Source organism: Hippocampus guttulatus, chromosome 17 (genome assembly GCF_054856545.1).
Source record: "Hippocampus guttulatus isolate MCC_2025c chromosome 17, RoL_Hgut_1.0, whole genome shotgun sequence".
Taxonomy (NCBI): Eukaryota; Metazoa; Chordata; class Actinopteri; order Syngnathiformes; family Syngnathidae; genus Hippocampus; species Hippocampus guttulatus.
The window spans coordinates 6,296,761-6,319,757 of NC_141277.1; the positions used below are offsets into that span (position 1 = coordinate 6,296,761).

The 22,997-nt window shown below is 43.4% G+C and overlaps 3 protein-coding genes across 5 annotated transcripts; 2 read left to right on the top strand and 1 right to left on the bottom strand.

The window, feature by feature from the left end:
* Nucleotides 1–88: 88 nt before the first annotated feature.
* On the top strand, nucleotides 89–4,858 carry lman2la (lectin, mannose-binding 2-like a). Of its 2 annotated transcripts, XM_086134435.1 has the most exons (9): nucleotides 89–302; nucleotides 522–640; nucleotides 908–1,025; nucleotides 1,119–1,201; nucleotides 1,551–1,583; nucleotides 1,756–1,917; nucleotides 2,028–2,142; nucleotides 2,236–2,358; nucleotides 2,496–4,858. In XM_086134435.1, the coding sequence occupies exons 1-9, from the start codon at nucleotides 101–103 to the stop codon at nucleotides 2,636–2,638; spliced, it is 1,098 nt and encodes a 365-aa protein (XP_085990561.1). In that variant the 5' UTR covers nucleotides 89–100; the 3' UTR covers nucleotides 2,639–4,858. The 2 variants fall into 2 exon arrangements, with proteins under 2 accessions (XP_085990561.1, XP_085990562.1); XM_086134436.1 differs by lacking the exon at nucleotides 1,551–1,583.
* A 78-nt stretch (nucleotides 4,859–4,936) lies between these two features.
* wbp1 (WW domain binding protein 1) lies at nucleotides 4,937–11,032 on the bottom strand. The gene is made up of 4 exons (XM_086134437.1): nucleotides 10,812–11,032; nucleotides 9,567–9,669; nucleotides 9,295–9,462; nucleotides 4,937–8,974 (listed from the first exon to the last, which is right to left on the bottom strand). The coding sequence occupies exons 1-4, from the start codon at nucleotides 10,872–10,874 to the stop codon at nucleotides 8,463–8,465; spliced, it is 846 nt and encodes a 281-aa protein (XP_085990563.1). The 5' UTR covers nucleotides 10,875–11,032; the 3' UTR covers nucleotides 4,937–8,462.
* A 30-nt stretch (nucleotides 11,033–11,062) lies between these two features.
* On the top strand, nucleotides 11,063–14,058 carry LOC147191751 (ADP-ribosylation factor-like protein 3). 2 transcript variants are annotated; one of them, XM_086134440.1, is made up of 6 exons: nucleotides 11,323–11,660; nucleotides 12,301–12,444; nucleotides 12,518–12,634; nucleotides 12,722–12,772; nucleotides 13,281–13,466; nucleotides 13,719–14,058. In XM_086134440.1, exons 1-6 carry the CDS (start codon nucleotides 11,658–11,660, stop codon nucleotides 13,764–13,766), a joined length of 549 nt encoding a protein of 182 aa, XP_085990566.1. In that variant the 5' UTR covers nucleotides 11,323–11,657; the 3' UTR covers nucleotides 13,767–14,058. The 2 variants fall into 2 exon arrangements, with proteins under 2 accessions (XP_085990565.1, XP_085990566.1); XM_086134439.1 differs by having other exon boundaries at nucleotides 11,063–11,660; nucleotides 12,518–12,772.
* Nucleotides 14,059–22,997: the final 8,939 nt, after the last annotated feature.

The following is a 22,997-nucleotide window of genomic DNA, read 5'->3' on the forward strand; positions in this document are numbered from 1 at the left end:
TGATTGACGGCAAAATTGAGCCAATGAGAGTGAGCATGCAATCCGACTAACCAATAGGAAAGACACTGGCTTTTCATGAGGAGGTGACGTTTGACTCACGATGGCCGCCATCAGTTGCAGAAGGCACAGGCGGGACTCCAAATCAATACACATGTTATTTTCTCCGCAAAGGATGAGGCCTTTTACGATATTATGTTGTTTTATTCTTTTACTTTTTACCGTAGGCCAGTGTTTCGCTGACGACGATCATGAAATGGAAGAGTTCTTGAAGCGGGAATACTCCCTCACCAAGCCCTATCAAGGTATCCCCCCCCCCCTCACCCGACCTCTATGCATCGAGTAGAATAGTCTAGAAGATTAACACGTAATGTCGTTTAGCTTTAGCTATTTAACGCCTTAACATCAATATCTGGCGTCTCATAGCTGACAAAACAACCACGTTTGACTGTCACGAGGGTACTTTGACCGACAGGTGACCGTACCGTGATAAAAAAAAAGTGCGTCCGTGCGTGTGTGTTTAGCCGTGGGGCCTTTAAGCTCCTCCCACTGGGAACTGATGGGCGATGCCATGGTAACCACAGAGCAGGTGCGACTCACACCTGACATGCAGAGCAGACAGGGGGCGGTATGGAGCCGACTGGTGAGTATTTACATTAAACCTACCGAAAATTATAAGTCATCATACCCTGCAGCGGTAGCCTAAAGTTACTTGGTGTCTCGATGAAAGTGAGTCATGTAGAGAGAAAGAAATTTCAGCAAAAATCGGAGATGAGGAGACATCATCACGTTGATGAGCTCATCCCTCGCCGATTCAGCTAATTGGACCAAATAATCTCGATTTTGCTCGTAATCGTGCATCTTTGGTACCCAAACGTGACAATTGGTTTTATGGTGTTCGCCCTGCAAGCCTTGTCATCTGAACGACTGGGAGATGCAGGTGCACTTCAAGATTCACGGGAAAGGAAAGAAGAATCTCAATGGTGACGGCCTGGCTATTTGGTACACGAAGGAACGCATGCAGAAAGGTTTAAAAAAATTATCAAAATTGCTCTTTTCTGCTAATGTACTTTTTGTAATTTTTATTTTATTTTATTTTTTTAAATCGTCATCACGCACAGGTCCTGTATTTGGGAACAAGGACAACTTCACTGGTTTGGGAGTTTTTGTGGACACGTATCCCAATGAGGAGAAACAGATAGAGGTATGCTCACATATAAAAAAAAAAAAAGTATTGACGATTAATAAAGCAAAAACATTTTGGTTTCTTTGTATTTACTGATGAAATTTGTACTGGTCCAGTCGAGTCAGCGTTGTTGAACATTTGGTGGCCCGACTCGGTCACGTAGTGACCAGCGATCACTATTAATGCAGAACCCTGCTCTATTTACTTTTTAAACTATTAATATATGGTCATTCTAAACAATTTTAGGAGGGAATAAATTGCTTGTTGTTTTTCGCTATCGGCAACCCCTCGCAGGGGGATTACTGTTGTACAGTGTTGTGTAAAGGGGTTGTCTTTTGTCTTCTGTTGTGCACTCACATTGGAACAGGCACAAAAGAAGAGATATACTCCAAGCACGCAGGTAACCGTCTTTGGAATGTGCGTGTTTAACCGGTGTGTTTTGGTGTTCCTGTCTCCAGAAAGGTTGATAATCATCATAACCGCAATGCACGCAAAAAAAAAAAAAAAAAAAAAAAAAAAGTCACAATCATGACTGAAGTCTTCTAACCTGGGCGTCTTTTTCCGACCACAAGAGGATCTTCCCTTTCGTTCTCGCCATGGTGGGCAACGGCACCATCAGCTATGACCACGAGCGCGACGGCCGGCCCACCGAGCTCGGGGGTTGCAACGCCATGGTGCGCAACCTGAAGCACGACACCTTCCTCTTCATCCGATACGTCCGGCGCCGGCTGACGGTGAGGCCCGTTCTTTGTTATTATTCTCCTGGGAAACGTGGACACTGTGTGAGCAAATGAACCGTTTCGGTGCTCTGAATGCACTTCACGGTCGCTCTGTGTTTTTTCAGGTGATGATTGACATTGATGGACAACACGAATGGAGGGACTGCCTGGATCTGCCTGGCGTGCGGCTGCCCAAGGGCTTTTATTTTGGCGCCACCGCAATTACAGGAGACCTTTCAGGTAGAACATTTCATTTCCTCATTACATGATTCAAGTCATTCATTTGGGTTCTAATGAACTCCCCCCCCCCCCCCCCCCAACTTGAATCAATAGACAACCACGACATCATCTCATTGAAACTCTACCAATTGACGGTGCTGCGGAGCAAACAGGAAGCGGAAGACCAGGAGGAGGAAATCACAATTCCCAGCGTGGATAACATGGAGCTGCTCAGATGTAACACACACACACACGCGCACAGACACACGCACACACACGCACACACACACACACACACACACACACACACACACACACACACACACACAGTCATCTGTCTTTGCGTCCCTCTGACATTCTCTTCTGCCTTCCAGTGGGTCAGACTGAGGAAGGAATGAGCGGACTAGCTATTTTCTTCACTGTACTCTTCTCCATGCTGGGCTGCATCTTCCTGGTGGTCGTCGGCCTGCTGCTCTACGGCCACTGGAACGAGAACCGGCGCAAGCGCTTCTACTGAGGAAGGGTGGATTTGGGTTTGCGCTTGGGGAGGGAACTTAACTGCACTGAGTCCACACTGCGGCTGACAGATGTTGGTCTGTTTTGAAAAAGACGCTTCGCGTAGCAGGATCCCGATGCCGGACTTGATGCTCAACCTCTTCTCGGCAACCATTTTGATTTTTTAAGTCTTTTACTGTTGATTGGGATTCTCAGACTTTTTGGGTGGGGAGAATTGTTTTCTAGGACCACAACATAATCCTAACACCTACTGAACAGAACTACCATATGCATCCTCAAATGCCAGAAAGATTCAAAGTTGTTGTTTACAGGAAGAAAGAAGTTATGCTTTGAGAATAAAGTTGTATTTTTTCAAGAAAAAAAAATTATCTTGACCAGAGCAAAATAAGTACTTGTAGAGATAACAAATAATCTGACTAGAATAAAATTGCGATATGATGTTAAAGGGTCAATATTTTGGGTGCCTTTGGTGTCCTCATCAGAATCAGTCATCATGAAAACAGTAAATAGCAAAACACGGAGGTCTTCTTTAAATTAACGTCGCCTAACATCTGCATGCACAACCAGTCCAATGATAAGTCTCTCACAACGTGTCCGTCCTTCGTTTTATTCAGTTAATTTTTGTTTGTTTTTGCATGCACGTGATATTGACAAGTCCCACTCTGCTAACAATGCTGTGTAAATATTCCCCACAGCAACATATCTATCAAAATGTGTGTCATTTTGATGAGATATATTCTGTTTTCATGTTTGTGCAACAGTATGGTCAGGTTGGTAAATGAATCATGTTGCCAAGTGAAGGGCCAAAATTATCTCGTAACTCGCTAACAGCCCAAAATGTCCGCTCTCATCCACCGTGTCAACACGCTTACTTATTTTGCCGTTTGCATGTGTATTGTCTGCCTGCAGTTAATTTATTTTTTATTTTTAATCGAAAGGGGCTTTAAGATTAAGAAAACCTTTATTAGTCTCGCAATGGAGAATGTGTTTAGTGGGATTATTGTTACTTTATGTTCAATGTGCTGTAAAGTGATTTGTTGGAGCTGTTGTGAAGGCGCGATATCAATAAAGATTGACTGTAAAGTCATTTTAACAACCTAATCGAAAAAAAATACATCTTTATCGATATATTGCGCCTTCTCTTGTGGAAAAGCACTATCTCCAAAAATTGTACTTTGTTCTTGAAAATATACTCCTTGATTTCTCAAACGTTATTCATGCAGGGTTACCAAATTTATCCGAGCTTTTACTTGGCCGAGAGCTAACGTAGGGAGGAGTAATTGGTTACGTTTGTTTTAATGGCCGCTTGGTCCGTGTGAAGGTATACCACTTTTAAAAGATACAATAAGTTTCTTTGCAACTCACCACGACCCCCAGTTTGAGTATCCCCGGAGTATTGTGTTGATTTGTCCTCTGTTCGTCTTTCTTGAACACCTGTTACTGCTTGGGTTGAAGATGTGGCTTGGCGTTTCGGAGCAGTGTATCCACTCAGCGGCTGCAACATTCGGCGCAATATCAGGTTCTGTACACACTTGGCAAAACAAAAATAAGCTGCTTTCTGAGCTGTTCAGGAATGAAAAAAAACCTCTCAAGACACCCCGCAACACAGAAATGTTTCAGACATTCGACAGTCGGGCCTTTGCTAACCTTGCTAACTGATCGGAAATGCTCAAATCCGGCCCGACTATCGTCGTGGGTGAGATCCAACACTAAAGTTCCATCCAAGAGTATTCAGTTGAGACCCTCTCAAGTGAAACACCCCGAAAGCGGTCCAAAATTTCCGTTCAATATCTGAAAAGTAAAACCAAATTTGTCTTGGGAGAGCATTAATTTAATATGACCGCTTTTTTATTCTTGCAGTACCGCTAAAAGGCCTCTAGGCAACTGAATCATCTACTCCAAGTATCACGAGAGTTCCTTCTACTCGACACCTTCCTGCTCCATCTCTTTTGTTTTTATTAGCGTCAATCATTTCAACCCCGACTGCACTGAAACCTTTTGTGTAACGCTGTTCACACCACAAGCTTTGTTGTTGTGAGCGGTGAGTTGCTGAAAGGCAGACGACCATCTTGAACAACCTTGTAAACCTTGTTATTTTTGACTCCTCATTTATTAACTTTACTCTCCAAATGTTTCCAATCGGTGACCCGTTTTCATACTTGAATAAATCAAACAGTAAGAAGTCCTTTACCTCATTAAAGACCAAACTTTTGAACAGTGACTGCATTGTCTGAGTAACAGTATTATTCTTGCAATCGGATTCAGACACTCCACCCCAAAAGAAACACGGATGCATTCGTCATATGTAGACGTTTAATTTTATTAAAAAAATAAAATACAAATGATGACCAAAACATCACACAGCAGACGTATTACTTAACCCGCCCCCCCCTCCAAAAAATTAAAATAAAATATATAGATAGAGCAATATTAGCCATCAGTCAGTGCTTCCTCCTCTCTTTTTACGGTTTGGCGAAAAAACAAGGACAATTTTTTGGAAAGAGAAACAAAACCAATCCATCCACAGCGCCTCCAAGTCCACTTCCATCTTCCACACTGAGGTCTTCCATTATGCAATACGCAAAAATGTCCATAAGAATGAAAAGCAGCAGTTTAATATTTTTGTGAATGTTTAAATATGAAAAAAAGAAAGCCGCTATTTGAACACAATATGCACCAAAAGGGATGGACGGAACAGTGACAAACCCACGAAAAATAAGAATCGTTCCAATCACAAGCACACTTTTTTTCTTCTTCCTAGCAACTATCAGAAACGTTAGTGGTTGAGAATGAAGGTAAGCTGTTACTTTCTCCAAAAGGAGGGGAATAAAAGTATATGTACACAAACAAAAATTGCCTTTTTTTTTTTAAACGCCTCTGTTTACATACATTGTTGCTGTAGCATTACACTTATATTTTTCATTAACGAATTAGACCAGAGACACACATACAGAAAAAAAGATTACAGTACGGTGCTGTGCCACAGTACTGAGAGTTATATTGCTAGTACTGGTGCCCACATGACAGGAAGTGGGGGCAGCATAGAACAGTTCAGTTTTTCTTGTTTTTGTTTTTTTCCCCATTTTTTGCATAGCCTGGTTAAGTGGTGTATACACAACACCGCAGATGGAAAAAAAAAAATTACCATTCCAGATATGAGGATGAAATGAAAACATGACGCTTTGGCTTGAATGGGCGGGAAGGAAAAATGTTCAAATTTCAAATGATGAGCAATGCAAACGTTGAAGCCCGCGAAAACCAAAATACACTCATTGTCATACAATCACATCGCGTTCAACTGAAAAACGCCAGCGGCCTCCCAAAAGGAGCAGAACAGACATTAAAAGTGGGTGGACGACCGTGACCGATTCTAGATAGCCCTTAAATCTCAGTAAACATCAAATGCAAGGAAGGCCATGAGAGCAACTTTTGGACCTCCATCTTAAATTCAGCGCGCGCGCACACACACACACACAAATGCACGTCCTTTAATTGATTCTCAGCCTTTTTTTCTCTATGTAACGTATATAAAGTAGCATTAGAGCATTTGAGCCATACAGAGAACAAAAAAAAATTCTTTATAAAACGAAAGGCAAATAGTCTCAATTTCGTAAGAAACGTTATTTTTCTCCATTGTGAGATGAATAACGGTTTTCTTATTCTTATTTTATGGGAAAAGGCAAAAGAAACATGAGTGCTGCCAGTCGAGTGAAAACTGGAACGCCGCGAGGAGAAGCTGGCGTTGCATCCCGCCAGTGTCCGTGTCGGCGTTTAATCGCGGCTGAAAATAAACGCGCACTTCTCATTCCAATTGTAGAATTAAAAATAGATGACTTATGGAAATGTTAACATTGATGCACGGCTAAGACGGATGCTAAGGTACACCGGAATACTCTTTTTTTTTTCTTCATAAAACAGGAGCAAGACCCCCATGTTGAGATCACGTAAGATTTTATTCAAATCTTAATGGGCTGTAATTTTAGGGGGGGGGGGTCCTTTTTTTAAGATGCCAACACAGACCAAATCGGTTTACAAATGGTCAATGTAAAGGTAAGGATTTTTTATTTTTTTTTGGGGGGGGGGGTGTCTCTTATTAAATTGTTTACATTTTTGACCATGAGGCATTTTGTAGACACATTATTGATGCAATTTGGACTTTCATACCATATTGGCATATTTTAGTCACAGCATATTGTGGCCAACGTAAAATGAGTTTGAAATTGTTCATTTGTTTTGGGATCATTTTTTTCATGGTTGAAACTATCACTACAGGCTATGAAAATTACTCAGGCGGGGTTCAATTCTTTTTTTTGTTTGTTTGTTTGTTTTGCTTAGTTCGGATTTACTGTATATCCTTCAATCAAAGTACAATTTCCTCATTGGTTCTTCCAACATGGTGTCGTTTACCACTGCTAGCCTTCAACACATGTTAAATCCGCAATACAAATTTTTGATTTCCTCCCCGTTTGACCACTGTCCTTTTCTACATACATTGTGGAGACACGACAGCGAGAGAAGCATGCAGTTAATCACAATTGGAGTTTGCCAGCATCCACTTCTAACTGCCCCCCCACCCCCGCTCTCCCTTTCTTTGTTGCCAGTGGAAAATACCACAACAAATGAATCCCGGGTGCCAAGAGCTGGGGCTACAGAGAAGCTCGAAGCCGCGACCAGAACGTTGCGACGGCACAGGGAACATTTTCACAACTATCAGAGGCCAAAATTTTGCAGCCAATGCAAAAAAAAAAAACTAAACAAAGCGAAAGCCCCTATCCCACTGAAAAAAAGCTAAATCACTAAAACTGTTGGTGAATGTCTGGCGAATGTTTTGCGACCTTGAACGAACACTGATTTACTCCGAAGTGAACGCGAGATTTGTTGCCTTCAAAACATGACAATTGTTCGCCGCTCAGTGGGACAGGGGCTTGAGATCAAAACATGCACATGAGCCTCCAAACTAGACTAAACACCGGCCTCCCCTTGACTTGAATGATGGAAACTAAAGAAGTGCAACAAAGAACAAACATTTGAAGGACCGTGCCATCTTCCTGCCTGAGCCAAGCCCCTACATTCGGTGTAACACGTTCATTCGGTCAGCCAGTCACATTTTCTTTTCCATTCATGTGCTCAGCAGAGTGGAGACCGGAGGGAAATGTGGTTGACCCTGCTGGTATGCGTCTCGACGGTTAAGATCTCGAGCGGACGGTTCTGTGTCAAACTGAAGGAGCCGGCGGAAAGGCTCCCAACGAGCCAAAAGTGGCGGTGGTCGTCTAGTCCCTGGGTTCCCAAACCAGGGTCCGCAGGCTGTAGCTTGCGGGTCCACAAACTAATTTGGAGTGATTTATTATGTTCATAATATAACCCAATTACTACTCCCTTGCTTAGCTTTGGGCTCCACTTCAGCTAGCGGAGATGGCTAAATATTGAAATAACTTCAATGGAATTAGTTCAGTCAGATATTCAGTCGGATATGTTTCTTTCCATCACATATGTCACAAATATTTCGGTTTGAAATGGTCAACCCCCCAAAAAAAATCTTTAGGAGATGGTAGTCATGTACATCTGGCGTTCAACAGGGAAAAAAAACGGGACCCCTAAAGTTTGAGAACCCATGGCCTAGTCAATCCCAATCAATTCACTCAATGCAAAAACTAAAGAAACTGAGAACCAAAACGGACAAATCGGCGTGTCATGTCGAGGGGTTAATGATCATTATCACCTGAGCGTGATGTCTGTTAGCCGGGAGGATTAAAACGCAGACGCCGTGACAATGCTAAAGTCGTGTGTCGCACCTGGTTGGCCAGGCTGGTCGAAAACCCGCCGGCTCACACCATGCTGTCGCCGGCGCTGCTGGTTTGGCTGGGCATGTCGCAGGTGTGCTCCTTGTGTCTGAAGGCGTGCTGCTGGCGGCGGGAGCAGCATTCCCCGCCGGCGGCCGCGCACATGCGCCGCTCCTCGTCACACTCCTCCTCCAGCCCCGAGCCGTCGTCCAGCTGGCAGACGCACACCTCGATCCCTGAGTCGCCGGTCACGTGCCGGCGCCGAGTGATGAGCTCGTCGTCCTCCTCCTCCTCCTCCAGCCGATCCCCGGCGTTCTCCCGAGTCGAGGTCGGCGGAAAGGTGGCGGCATCCTCGTCGGATGGTAAGGCATCGGTGGCCGGCCCTGGCTGGGCAACTTGCGAGGGTTCTGGCGCCGCGATAGCGCCTGCAGGCTGACTAACTTGAGCAGGGAGAGCCGAAGCAGCCTCAAGAGGGTTTTCAGAGTAAGGAGGCGGCGGGGTGGGAGGATGACCCACCACCTCCTCGTAGTCAGGAAGCTTGCAGTCATTCCAGAATCCTGAAAGACAGAAGAACAGCTTTGAAATCAGGTGCTCCAGACAAATTCTTTTGGGTTTGGTGGCCGTACCCTGACCTCCAATCAGTGAATCAAGCTTGCTACCCATTAACTTCAGCAGACTGTTGCATTCTTTATTCAAAATCCTTGTCCAGGCCTTGACTACGGCCTCTTTCAGTTCTTATGTGCTTCTCGGGGTGTCAGTCTCTAATATCTCACCACTACGTAGAATTTCCGGTTATGACGCCACTGCGGGAACAGAAGTCCCATCCGAAACCGAGGACACTCGCTCTCCCCCACATGCCCAATAATTTTCTACTCACTGAGGTTGAGTGGTGGAGGTGAAATGAAGGAGCTGGAGGCACCCTGGTAGGCCATTAGGCTGATCTCGCGCTGCCGTTGCTCCTGCTGCAGCCGCATTTTCACCCTGCGGTGTCTATAGGCGCAGCAGCAGCTCAACATGATGATCAGGGTCCAAACTAACCAGAACCCTGAAAGATTGATGGTGGGGCCGTGGTCAGAGACAGGCACTATGTCATCCACAGATTTATAGAATGAACCGGTCAAATGTTTCACGAATGAAGTGCTAACTTACACCAGAGCTCGTAGTAGTAAGTGCAGCATTCGGTCTCTCCGCAGCAGTATCCCATCTCACAGCGATATTGCTCATTGTTCACCCCAAAACAGAATTCCTTGCCCTTCATTAGAAACACACACACAGACACACACACACAACTTCCTGGTTGAGTTCACATATTACCACATTTGAAAGAGAAACTGCGTCAGACTGAATCCAAAACAAAATATTGCTTAAGGCAGCACAGCTGATCATAGCAGATGTGATGGAAATATTCATCCCTTTTTCTTGTGAGCAATCTGATTAAACACTTCGTAAATGTTATGATAGTCTGGTGATTCTTGGACACAATGAGAACATCACTACTCTTCTGACTGTAAAAACAACGATGAAGTGTGATGGAAAAAAATAACTGCTCAAAGTCACAAAAAACAGAAATGCACATCTTTTAATTGGGTTGGATCTAATGTTGCTCTTTAGCATTCACGCATGACATTATTTCACACTATGCTGCCATTTCATAAATCATGTCACGACTTTGAACATACCCTATTATTATACTCAGATGTTTATGGGCGTTTTAAAATGGCACAATTGTCAAGTCGCCGTCGTAGTAAAAGCATACAACACAAAAGTGTTAAAAATAAAATTAGGAATGAGTGGGAAAGTGGGACAATGTTTGAAACCGAAAACAAAGCCGTGTTGTTAATCAGGTTTCAAACTAAAAAGTTAGCTAATTTTAGCCCAATTCATTTTGCAACAAGTCCATTCATTTGGTTTTTATTCGGTTCGCTCTATGCCACAATCAATATAAAGTTTCCAAAACAATGCTTGAATGTTTTCAAACGTTGGGGGGACGACTAAAAGAAATTCCATCCCTTTCTAGCACAAGGTTAGCCCTTCGGCCTAGAAAGCTAATGTGAACAACCTCGAATAAACCCGTCAAATCGCCGGGTGCCTCCCGTTAGCAAGAGCTAACGTTCATCTCGGTAGCCTTCATCAAACTCCAAAATGGAGACATTCAAACGTCGTGCACGGCAGTTGTTTCTGCTTCGTCCAAGTCTCCTAGAAAGTGACCATCGAATAAACCTCAAAAACTTTGAGTAACTGACGTCATTCGCAGCGAACACAAGCTGAGCCCGAGTCAGTATCTTTTGTGGAGCAGACAAAAAAATGATGGGAGGAGAGGCCTTGGCCAAGCCCAGGAGCCTCGGCCTCGACTGAGAGCGTAGACCGACTTTGGGGGCGCCCACGTCGGCTTACCTGCACCAGACAGACCCCGGTACACAGGAGCCCTACAATGGATCCCAGCGTTTTCTGCGGCATCTTCCTGGGTTGTCAGCCGTCGACACGACGGGAACCATACAAGCAAAAGTGGATCAAATTTCGAAGACGTGTCGAGGTGACTTCGGGTGGCCGTGGCGCTCTATTTAGCGGTTCCGCCAGTCACCTTCCGACATGTTTATGTTGTTTCTTGACTGAGATGGAGTAATATGAGAAACTGTAAAGGGGATCGGTGAGCTGCAGGCGGCGCTGTTGACGTTGTTTTGACTAAACTGATTGGGAACTGACGTCATATTTCAAATTCAAGGCTATTTGGTATCTAACCTTTTGAGAATGTGTTTGTTTGATGAAAATGTCAGTCACGTGATTAATTCGCATATGTGGAAGTCATGAGACTCAAGTCCTAAACTTTACGTTTCAAACAAGTCGATTCACCTCTAAGCTCCAGGTGTAAATACTAAATACTTTCAAATCGAGGTTGAAAACTTTGCCCCACGCATACCAGTGATCACGTTTTTTTTAAGTATTTTAAAAATCAATTTCATTGCACCTTCTTTGCACAAATGTGTCAGATCATTTTTGCCTGACCCTTCACTGTATATGCAAAAGAGGTCTGCAAAGTACTGTATATGTACAGTTTCAACTTGTATGAGATATTTTCAGAATTTTTTTTATCACATTCGCCAAAACGTTGAAGTGGTCGTTGCATACCGGTACTTGAGGTCACGCAGCATGCTGTGTTGCTGGCAGTTGATCTTCCACATGGCCAAAGCGATGTTAATCCAGTCAGTCTGAGGAGTAGCCACCAATACACTGGACGACATCATGGTAAGTTATCTATCCATGTGCCTGCTTGATAAATAGTTAATGAAGGGGTTGTTTTTAGATGTCTCCGAACGGGAAGGGAAAATGCATTCTGTCAAAAGAAGGAGTGGGTTCCATTATTGAAATTTTCTGATTACTTTCAGTATAAATGTGGTCATCTTCTGTACTTCTTTGGACTATACTTTCAGGTTTTACGTGAGTAACGATTAGTGCAGGCTATCTTTTCTTTTTAAATGTTCAACCAAATTTAGCTCAAGCTATTTAACGGGAGAAATAGAAGACAAATGCTGTGACAGCATGTGCCAAATTCACAGCCAAGCTTTAATAACTCGTCATCGCTAAATTCGAATTTGTACATGTGATTTGTTACAGGGTGGAGTGACAGTGTTTTATTCTTAGCTGCGTGGGAAGTAAATAGCTCGGAGTCAAAGCCGTCCTGAACTCTTTTTTTGGACACCATCCATTCGCACTGTACATTCCTAATCTCACCCTGTGGGAGATTTCCCCACAACAATGCACACCACAGCAATGGCGGTAATAGGAGCAAGGCAACGGAGCTCTTCAAGTCGAACATAATCTGTTCTGCTCTCAATAGTAGGCCACCCGTTATGATAAAAGGGTGGACTTTTTTTTTTTCCTGAAGGGCCTGCTGTCCATCCTGCAGAGATTGAAACAGCCTCAAGACCAGGAGGTGCGCTTGCTTCTGCTCGGCCTGGACAATGCTGGCAAAATTACGCTGCTCAAACAGCTGGCCGCCGAGGACATCAGCCACATTACGCCTACGCAGGTAACAAACAAACAAACAAAAATATTGGTAGCATACAGCACACATACAGGGCACCACTGTTATGTGTGAGCAGGGCTTCAACATCAAGAGCGTCCAGTCATCAGGCTTCAAGTTGAACGTGTGGGACATTGGAGGACAGCGGAAGATTCGCCCGTACTGGAAGAATTACTTTGAAAACACACATGTCTTGGTGCGGCTTGCGTTATCATTTCTGGTGTATTGTCATTTATATTACCTACTGTACGTGGGTTACTATTGTTGTTACGCGTGGTTGCAGATTTATGTGATTGACTGCTCGGACAAAAAGCGGTTTGAAGAGACAAGTCTGGTGAGTTGACGTTTTAAATTGCATGTGGTTCGCACATCTGCCTTGTAAGGCAGGGCAATTCATCAAAAAATTCAAAGGAATTTTGTCCCCTCTGAGCTTGCTTTCAAATGTTTGACACAGTTTGAGAGTAGTGTGAAATTGATTCCATTATCAATCCTAATTATTTTTCCAGAATCGCATGTCAGTGGCGTGCGGAAGCAGTGCGGTGTTGAGGACATGGCTAGATCCCACCAGCTAACTCGACAACAGAACTTTTTCAAATCAAAAAAGGATGACGAAGTCCTATCATCATCCTTTACGAACACACGCCCACAGGCACACCAACACATTTTCACTTGCAAGTCAAAGGGAAAAAAATTGCATAGAGACGGCTCTCATTTTTAGGCATCATTGTAGCTATGCAAGTGTAGGCGTGTAAACAGTATGTGTTTGTTACTTTTTACTTATTTATTTTTATTCTTGTAACGTGATTTAATGTTCGCCACAAGTCGATGGGGCTTTTGCGCAGGAGCTAGCCGAGCTGCTTGAGGAGAACGATCTGGGCGGCGTGCCGCTGCTGGTCTTCGCCAACAAGCAAGACCTGAGCGCTGCCATGTCAGCCTCCGAACTGGCTGAGGCTCTCAACCTGCACACGGTCAGAGATCGCATGTGGCAAGTCCAGGCCTGCTCCGCCATCACCACCGAGGGACTGCAGGTACATATGCTACATGCAATGTAGTTAAAACGCACCACCGTTCCCCAAAAGTTTACAATTCCATATGTCATAGTTTTTCTTGACTAAAATTGAGACAGCGGCGGTTGGTATAATCCAGAGGCAGTTTCATATGCAGGAAAAAAATTAAAAGACTATACTAATAGTCTTCCGAATGTAACAATAAAAATGAACACTATACAAAGTATTACAACATTAGCTTTTGGAATGAATCTTGTTCTTATTCCCAAACAGGATGGCATGAGTTGGGTGTGCAGGAATATAAGGTTTCGGAAGAAATGAAGATCGGATGTGGCTCTCCAAAATTTAAGTTGGATTTTACATGTCAGATGAAACATGATGCCATGTTTTGACCATCACTTAAGTTGTAAACATCTTGTGTTGATTTAGATCCCCTTGTAAACCAAAATTCCTGCATTGTATATAATGTAAATATGACCCTCATTTCACTGAAAATGGTGTTCGCAATACCAAAAAGCAAAAGGAAAACTGTCAGCGAAGGGGGGGAAAAAGTATGTTGTGTAATGTTCCAAAATAAACGCTAGAGGGAGCGCTCTCCCCGTTTCCAAATATATCTCTGGTGCAATCCGTTTGTAACGATCTACTTGACTTCTTTTGATTTATTTTTTTTACAGTAAAGTTAATTAGTACCAAAATACAAATTAGCCGACTAGTTACAATGGATTGATTGACTGATTTTTTTTAAATGGTGAAAATGGACCTTGGCGAAAGTGGGGCCTAGTCATGTGATTTTGTGGGTTCTTTTGCCATTTGGTCTCAAAGTTGGAGGCCCCACATCAAGTTTTGGGGGAGGTTTTCACACCCAATAACTGAAAAAGGACCCACCAAAAATTACATTTTGCAACAGGCACAGACTTGGGGAAAAATAAATTACCCAAAAATGGAACCTGGAAAAGTGTGATTTTTCTGTCGGCTGGCAATACGGGTTGGAAGGTTTGTCCTGTCACAGCCTGGCTATAAAAGTACGAGTTTTTGCTATTAGGGGTTCCTGCCAATGCTACCTGGAATAAAGACCGCAGCAATGAAAGCCAGAAAATTATTTCGTGACAGCTGTGAACTTGGGACGGGCCCCTCACAAAAAAAAATGCATCTGTCACGTCACGATGAAGTCGGGCTTGGAGGCTTTTCGACCCTTTTGGCTGAAAAAAAAAAAGCCCCATGGCATGGCAAAGAAATTTGGAAAAGCGATTTTGCATTCAGAAATCTGAGAAAATGGTTAGAATGAGGACCACAGGGAAACTATGATTGAGGAGATCTTTTTGGGGTTCGGTTTGGTTTCCAAGATCTAGATTTGGGAAGATTTATAGCATTCGGTTGGGTTTCTGGTCTGGTTTGGAAGGTGCCACTACCAAGAGTATTGAAAGGCAAAAAAAAAAAAAAGAGCAGAAACCAGCCAACTTCTATATCCTAAAGAGCACATTTGCAACAAAGCACATTGCATTTAGCATTTGTTTTTCGTTTGCCTTTCGTGGCACATTTGCGGCATTAATCCAAAGTGACCAAGTGCTCCGCTGTGGTCCGACAGGACATTTACATAAAAACCTTTTTTTTGTCCACGACTAATAGCTCACCACTACAATTTGCATTTATATAGGTCCCTTCATAGCGCCATGATTTGGTGCCTTTGCCCGTGATAAAATAAACCTCCTTTGGCCTTGAGTTACTGGCCTGCTGCCACCCGTGTAAGCTTGGCTGCTTTTAATGAGAGCCAAAATCCCCAAAATGGACTCAAACAGTCATCCGGGATAAGCGGCATGTTTTCAAAAAGTGCCAACATGCTTGCCCTTTACCTATCTGAGAGGTCACATGCTTGATATCTAGTCAATACTTTGTCTTGTTTTTTTAACTAAAATGCAAAAGGACAGCTACGGTTGGATTCGAGCAGGGGTTCTCAACCTGGGAAACGGGGAAGCCCAGTGGTCCACCAGCAGGAGCTTGATGGTCCGCACATTATTTGCAATAAATATTCAATTTTCCACCAACAAAAAAAGAGCTCTTACATTTGACATATTATATACTGTATATTGCATTACATCACAAAGACAGACAGTAAAAGATGGGGAAGGGACAGACTTTATAGACCGACTACAGACAACAACTTTTGAAAAATATTAAGACCAGCTCATGCAAATGCCTCCAACACTGTTCCGGAAGGTCTCCAAAGGAGGAGAAAACCCATGAATAAGGAAATGAAAGTCCGCCATGTGAGACTGAGAATAAAACGACCCCCACCCGCCACAACCCCGTCGTCACACCTTCTTCTCTCCCAGCGGGTTGCTTAATCATTAACATCAAATCCATGTGATAATCAGTCAAGCTTTAAAAATATATATATCAACCCAATTACACACAGAGCTAGGTAGCCCTCTAACAATTGCACTAACCGCCCTTGCCTTTCCCATAAGAACCAAAGTGGATTTTTTTTTTTTTTTGCCAAATAGAGCGAATTGGAGCGTCGGAGTTGTGGTTAACTGTGTGGCTCAATCTCAGCAAAATGAGAGGTAGTCAGGCCTGCATAGGGTCATAAATCACGGGACTTTCCCAGCCACTCGGCCCCACATGCCGGCCTCCCACACAGGGGGGACGGCGAGGCCGCAGTCTGATTGACTCCTGAGGCCTCAAGAGGGCGGAGAAAGGTGAGAGTACCCTGTGACTTAATTACAGCGGAGACAGACTCACACTTGGCACAAGTCCGCAGTTAGATCGTGAAAAAAAAAAATCAGATTGCAGTCATTCCAAGGGATGGACATTTGACTATCGCCTTGATCAACATTGGTGAAAATAGACACTGGTTAATTTTAAATGCAAAATATATTTACAACTAAAACAATTGTAATATATACTACTATATATATGTAATATATACACGAGAATAATTGTTGACTTTTTCTGGCAGCGAGCAGGTGAAAAGTGACCGACAGTGACTCTACTGATCAAGGATGAAAAAAAACAAAAAACATTTTATTGAAGCTCGTTCAGCCCTTACACAACTAATTCATGCCAATAGTTTCAAAAAGGGTCTTTTTAGAATGGGGTCTTTGATTAAAAGTTAGTGGGCACAGGTCACTCAAACGAAATAGGCCCGGGCAGCAATTACATGCTCTCGGTTTGTTTGCTTGGCCCGTGGAGTCCCTCCTGGCTCGTTCCCGGGACACTCCTTTAGGATGGAGCAGATAAGTGCTGCTAGTGGATGATAAAACTAATAGTAGATATCCACATTCCTCCCATAGCTCCTTTGATGTGTTTTGTGTGTGTGTGTGTGTGCTACAATATAATTGCAGTTAGTCACAAAAAGTGTGGGGACTATAAAAATGAAGAGGCGAGGGCTCTATCAGTTGGGGGATAGCAGTGGGCATCAGGGGGTCTCCGAGAATAGTGGGGGTGAGCGCGACAAGTGGACCTGGTTGCGGGTCCTCGACTCCGATTGATGCGCCGCTTAGATGGAGGGTGTGAGGAAGTGACAAGGTCGAAATGAACCCTCGGCTTTTATAGTCATAGTCCATTCAAATATCCAAAGTATTGAACCACGCAGTGTCATGATATCCACATTGGAACAAAAATACTTAAATTTACCTCTAAACAAACCCTAAACCTCTAATCGTAATCTAACTCCAACCCCCAACCTTGAATTATGTCCTTTTTTTAACTAATCATATGATGGACAAAAAATATTTTTAAAAAATGCTACAGGGGCATGAAAATGTAGACTTCACAATTTGATATTCACATTAGTGATTGAAAAGTAATGAATCCATATTACACCACCTAACTATTGACCTGACTAAGGCCTTCCTAAACCTCAACCAACCCCTAAACCTTTGCTCTCTATCTATCCAGCTAGCTAGCTAGCCAGATAGATCTACCAGCTAGCTAGCTAGCTGGATAGATAGATAGCTAGATAGATATGCGCGGAGCACCCAAAATGGCTCCACGATACACTTTGGGGTCGCCCGAGCCACCAGCTGAGATTCATTGCTTTATATGATTCAAGGTGCGTTGAGAGTTAATTTCCCTTTCTCTGTGTCTCACATGATAAAAATCAGTTAAGATGTTAAAAATAAAAATCACCTGTGATGCATCTAACCCAAATGCCATGCGTTTTGATGTCTTACCAGCATGACATTTAAAGCGTAATAATGTGTGGAAAAAACCCAATTGTGAGCTAATGACGGTGTCACGGCTGCATGCTAATGCTAATACATTGTCTGTATTTGAGCGGACGACATGATGTGGATTGACGTAATGAGTGCGTTCATCCTGTTCCACGCACTTAGCTGCTCACATCCCCGCCGAGGGTGGGGGGGAATCAAGTCCGCCGGATAATAACGAGCATAAAACTTGCCGGCGGCGAATCAAGTCAACGACGAACCCACTGCAGTCCCACTTGCCACTTGCACAAAAGGTCAGGGTTCACACTCTTGAACCCTCGCCGACCTTTGCCTCCCAAATGCACCGGCAGGAAATAACACTTTCCGTCGTCCAAAACGGTTCCCGGATTGACTGATTGCGCTTATCATTTGACGGATTCGCTCCGCTTCTCTTTCCCTGTCTACACACCGCAACCTACAACGCCCCTCCTCCACCGTCCCACCACTCCTGTCGCTGCCTGGTGCTCATAATTTGACTTTTTTATCACCTCGCACTGAGAGAGGGACGCGTCGCCATCCGTCACCACAGCCGCCCGCTGACAGCTGCTCGCACATGCATGGATTTTTACATTTGACTCAATCGGCGGAATTACTTCACTGTAACCGATTCGATATTCCGCAAATGAGCCGACCGGATGGCGGGCGCGGGCGACACATACAAACACACACACGCACGCCTTCATTGATTTCGCCGGGCCTCGGAGCTCGAATACTTGGGAACAAAAACACAATTCATCATTTGACTTTTGGGCTTCACGTGTTCTGGTGCAGGGGTGCGGGCATGATTCAAATGATTAGATCCTCAGTAAGCTTTTCAGAAGCCTGAAAGCGTTCCTGGTCATTTTGAATCGGGTGCGTCGGAGGAGGGAAACAACTAAAACATGCTGGGGTGCGATCCTCAAGGAACGGAGTTGGTGAACACGATTCTGGTGCTTTATTTTATAGGAAAGCATCATTTTAGGAATCATTATATGATAAATACAATAATTAGCATCCCTGTCTTGGGCTGAATGATTTTGAACAGTATAATTGCGATTTTTTTTCCCCTCAATATTAAGATTGTGATTTAATGTGCGATTTATTTATTTTTTCCAAAAATCCACTTCCCATCTTTTTTGAACAAACACAAGACATTAATATGTATTAATGAATAATAGCAGATACAATAAATGCAAATGAACAAAAAAAATGATGATGGATATTTTATACATCTACTTCAATTCAAGTTGTTAACACTTTGACTTGCATTCTTTTCAGCGTTCACCAAGATAAATCAGATTACAACACTAGCGAGAACAAATTTGTCGCTTTATCACGCTAACTTTTCAAATTTCAGCAAACAATTATATGTAAACAAGTGGACTGTAGTTTTGAAGCACGGATCCAGCACACTATTGACCCTACTTTTAGTAGACTGGCCCCCGTGTGCTCGACATAAAGACGGGCTTATAACTTCATTGCCGAATTTGTATTTAAAGACAGAGGAAAGGCTAAATGTTTTTTCAAAGGCTTTTATTTTGTTTGCGGCCTTTTATGTCTTGCTTGCGTGTGAGTATCGTGCATGCGCGTGCGGGCGTGCGAGCGCGGCAGCGAAAAGAGGGAACGGCAAAGAGGGGGAGAGCGTTCTCAATTTCCTTCTAAAAAGAAAATTCATTTGCAGTTGCTAATGTAATGTCATCGTTGTGTTTACCGAGCGTGGATGATGTATAGGGGATGTTGCATTGAGTGAGACTGCTTAATGATGCATAGAATTAAGTCTGTGGCTTTCAGCTGAGCTCCCATACCGCCCGCCCCATCCACAGCCACACACACGCACACACACACGCACTCCCTCCTGTTTTACCTCTTTTTTTTTTTTATCCACACCCTCCTCGTCCTCCTCCTCCTCCTCTTCGTCCTCCTCACCTCGCAGCCTCTCTCTTCTTTCCATTCCCGTCGTGGACTGTTGGCCACACGTTGCTCTGTGCTCCGCTGCCTTACTCCATCCATCACTGGGGGGGTGCAAAGGGGGGGGGGGGGGGTAGTAGTATAAAGGAGTAAAAATAACATCCAGTTAAAGAACAATAAGCAGGATGAAAACACACATTGGTTGCTTGTACAGTGTAAAAAAACACAACTTGTATTTAGGGGGCGGTAATTTAAGTTGCAACAATTTAATTTAATCAAATTTTTTTACATTTACGGCAACAATTTTAATGGTACAACAAAGGAAGCAAATTTGTTCCAATACAATTTCAATTCATTGGACAGTTTATTAGGTACACATGATGTCAAAAGTCTACACACCCCTGTTCAAATGCCAATTTTGGGGAATATAAAAGAAATATGACCAAGATAGATTGTTTCAAAACTTTTTCCAAATGTGACCTATGAATTTTTCGTTGACTCTTTTCAAGAGTGGAACACCTAAAAATGGAAGTAATGTAGTTAGTTGCACAAGTGCCCACACCCCATTATAACTGACATGTGGTCACAATTAAGCAATCACATTTAAAATCACCCCCCCCCCCCCCCATATGTGATTTGGAGTTTTTTGTGGTCCAGTGACACTTGGATCTTTTGGCCAAAATTCCAAAAAGTATGTTTGACTCAGCACAACACTACTCATCACCAAAATGACACAGAGGCGGGTTAAAGTCAAATTTGACTTTTTTTTTTTTTTTAATGAACTTGGTAACGCCAAAACCCAGCACTTGAACAGGGCCGTGTAGACTTTTAATACCCAGTGTTCATTAACATATTCGCCTTAACAAAATAATAATACTCATACATCATGTGTATGGAGATTTCTTAATATTGTGGGTCAAAGTGGTAGAAGAGTGTCAATCAAAGCGGAGCAACTGGATCACATTGGAATGTGTCAGGAGAGTGTTCTAGTCAAATCAAGAAATATTGTAATTATGAGTAGAATATAGTCGATATGTAACTTTTCGAAATATATTTGAGATCTTTACTTCTTGAGTGTGAGGAAGAATTAGGGTAGTTGTAGTAGTAGTAGTAGTAGTATGAGTCATCTGTTCTTCTTCGGTTGTGTCAGCAGGATTAGATTATACAGTGCTGCCTCCTTGTGGCCAAGGTGGGCACGCCACAAGGAAGAGCAAAATGAGTTCAATTGCAGGGTTAAATCGTAATATGCAAACAGTTTGATTTCTGTTTAATGATGTTAAAATAATCTATGCTTTGTATTGGCTAGTATTGTAGAGTGCTATTTTTCCTTATTAATTCGTTTTACGGTTGTTTGATACCCAGACATGGTCACGGGCAAACGCAACTACAGTATTTGTACAGGAGCCATTAAAATAGCAGTTTTGCACAAAATGTCCACTTTGAAGTGTGTAACATTTACCCAATGGGAGAGGAGTAAGGTCTCGTTAGGACGCACACCCCAAAAAAAAAACAAAAAAAAAAACACATGCACGCTGTCAGACATAATTTTGCGTGTGTGTGCGTGTTGATTTTCTCTCTATTTCACTCAGTCACTCAGTCAGTCCGGCTATGATGCGTTCTGTCCAGCCCCATACATCATCCCCGTCGTCTTTCTCTCTCTCACACACACACACACACACACACACACACACAGAATTATTATTTCTCTGACGAGCAAGTGCTTGAAAACAAATCCATTTCTCTGGCCATCAATTTATCATTTGGAATGGCGGAGTCACAGTTGAGTTGTAAGGGGCGGCGGGCACGTGCACGCGCGTGCATTTGCACTCGTGCGCGCACGCGCGTTTGTGCATATGAATGTGAAGAAGTAGATCCGCAAGTGAATCGTTGTGTTTGAGAGATCACTGTGAATTTGGGAGAATTTGACGTGGGCGTGCGCGCGCGTGTGTGCGTGTCCTTTTTCACCTGACGTCTGTGATAATTTATCACTTCTCCTAGCTTGGCTGACAAACTATTTGCAGGAAAATGAGTTTTTCCGCTACGGATTTGTCCTCTGGGAATAGAAAAAGGGGAGCTGCTGTGTAGTGTGTGTGTGTGTGTGTTTTATTCCATCACATAGAGATGAATGTTTGTACACACACACATAAGGACTTGAGGTCTCCAGTATTTATTGGGGGGGAGAAGAAGGAGGAGGGGAGGTGCTTGAAGATAAATGAGGTAAATTAATAGAGTCACTGAGGGAAAAGATCCGCTTCCGCACCAGCAGATCTGCTAGTGACGCACGCACACACACACACACCTATCTCTGCCCCCCCCACACACCCCCTCCCTCCTTGTCATCCCCTTGAGCCCCCGTTTGCCCTCCTGCAAGATGACAAATGTAACAGTGGGCCACACAGCCATCAGAGCAGAATGTCAGCTTAGATCAACACTGGCAGGAAAGCAAATATCACAACATCAACACTGCATTACAAGTGTGTGTGCGTGCGCGCGGGTGTGAGTGTGGGCGCGTGTAGCTGCCATTACGACAATGGCTGAACCGGGGGTCACCGGATTCCATTCTCACTTTCAAGCTCATCAAGCAAGATATTGACAATGTGCTTGGCGGAGAATTACACAACAGTAAAGGCCTAATTAGGCGGCCGTTACCCTGGGCCATCCATAATCGTCCCAACACGACGCAGCGGTGGGTGGGACTGCGCCCCCCAAAAATAAATCTCACCCATCACCACCACCACCCTGTTAACATTACTGTGTTAACATTTCTCTCCACTTTATTGTCCCCTGGCATCGGCTAAACAGCCAACGTCAGCAGCCAGTCAGTGTAACGAATGTAATAAGTAGTCCATTTGTGGAGTTAAAAAAAGACTTGGAAAAGATGCTAATAGAATTTTTTTTTTTAATGTGTGTGGGGGTTTTTTGTTGTTTTTTTTAGGAGATAATTATTTCTGCACCATTGTGCAAATGCCACAAGGACAGTTTCAAAGAAAAATGGGCTGTTTTCTGTGTGTGAATGGCCACCAAAAGTGTTTAAAATAGCAAACGATGCAACATGTGTAATCACTCAAGGGGCAGTTCAATTAAACCAACTAAAGTCAGTTTCGTAGAAAAGATGATTTGTCAAATTGGATCGCCCCCCCCATGCCGAAATTGTGTGTTTTGTTTTTTAATCAGGAAATAGCACTGAAAAATATACTGATTTAACCTTTTCACGCACCCTTTAACCTGATAACATGATAAGCTGTCCACTGTGGTAACCGCTGTCCCTGAAAGGGTTAATAGAACGTAAAGCATGAAACAGTTTGTACGTCATAATTAAATCCATCCATCCATTTTCTACTCCGCTTATCCTCACAAGGGTTGCGGGCATGATGAAGCCTATCCCAGCTGTCTTCAGGCAGTAAGTGGGGTATACCCTGAACTGGTTGTCAGGGTACATCTCGACGAACAACCATTC

Coding starts and splice junctions, on each gene's coding strand:
- LOC147191751 (XM_086134439.1), top strand. Junction 12,445..12,517: donor GCCACATTACGCCTACGCAG/GTAACAAACAAA, acceptor ATGTGTGAGCAG/GGCTTCAACATCAAGAGCGT. Junction 12,773..13,280: donor GGTTTGAAGAGACAAGTCTG/GTGAGTTGACGT, acceptor GCTTTTGCGCAG/GAGCTAGCCGAGCTGCTTGA.
- wbp1 (XM_086134437.1), bottom strand. CDS start 10,874: ATGCCGCAGAAAACGCTGGGATCCATTGTAGGGCTCCTGTGTACCGGG. Junction 9,670..10,811: donor CCGGGGTCTGTCTGGTGCAG/GTAAGCCGACGT, acceptor TTTCTAATGAAG/GGCAAGGAATTCTGTTTTGG. Junction 9,463..9,566: donor TTACTACTACGAGCTCTGGT/GTAAGTTAGCAC, acceptor TCAATCTTTCAG/GGTTCTGGTTAGTTTGGACC.
- lman2la (XM_086134435.1), top strand. CDS start 101: ATGGCCGCCATCAGTTGCAGAAGGCACAGGCGGGACTCCAAATCAATA. Junction 1,202..1,550: donor ATGAGGAGAAACAGATAGAG/GTATGCTCACAT, acceptor ACATTGGAACAG/GCACAAAAGAAGAGATATAC. Junction 2,359..2,495: donor TAACATGGAGCTGCTCAGAT/GTAACACACACA, acceptor TCTGCCTTCCAG/TGGGTCAGACTGAGGAAGGA.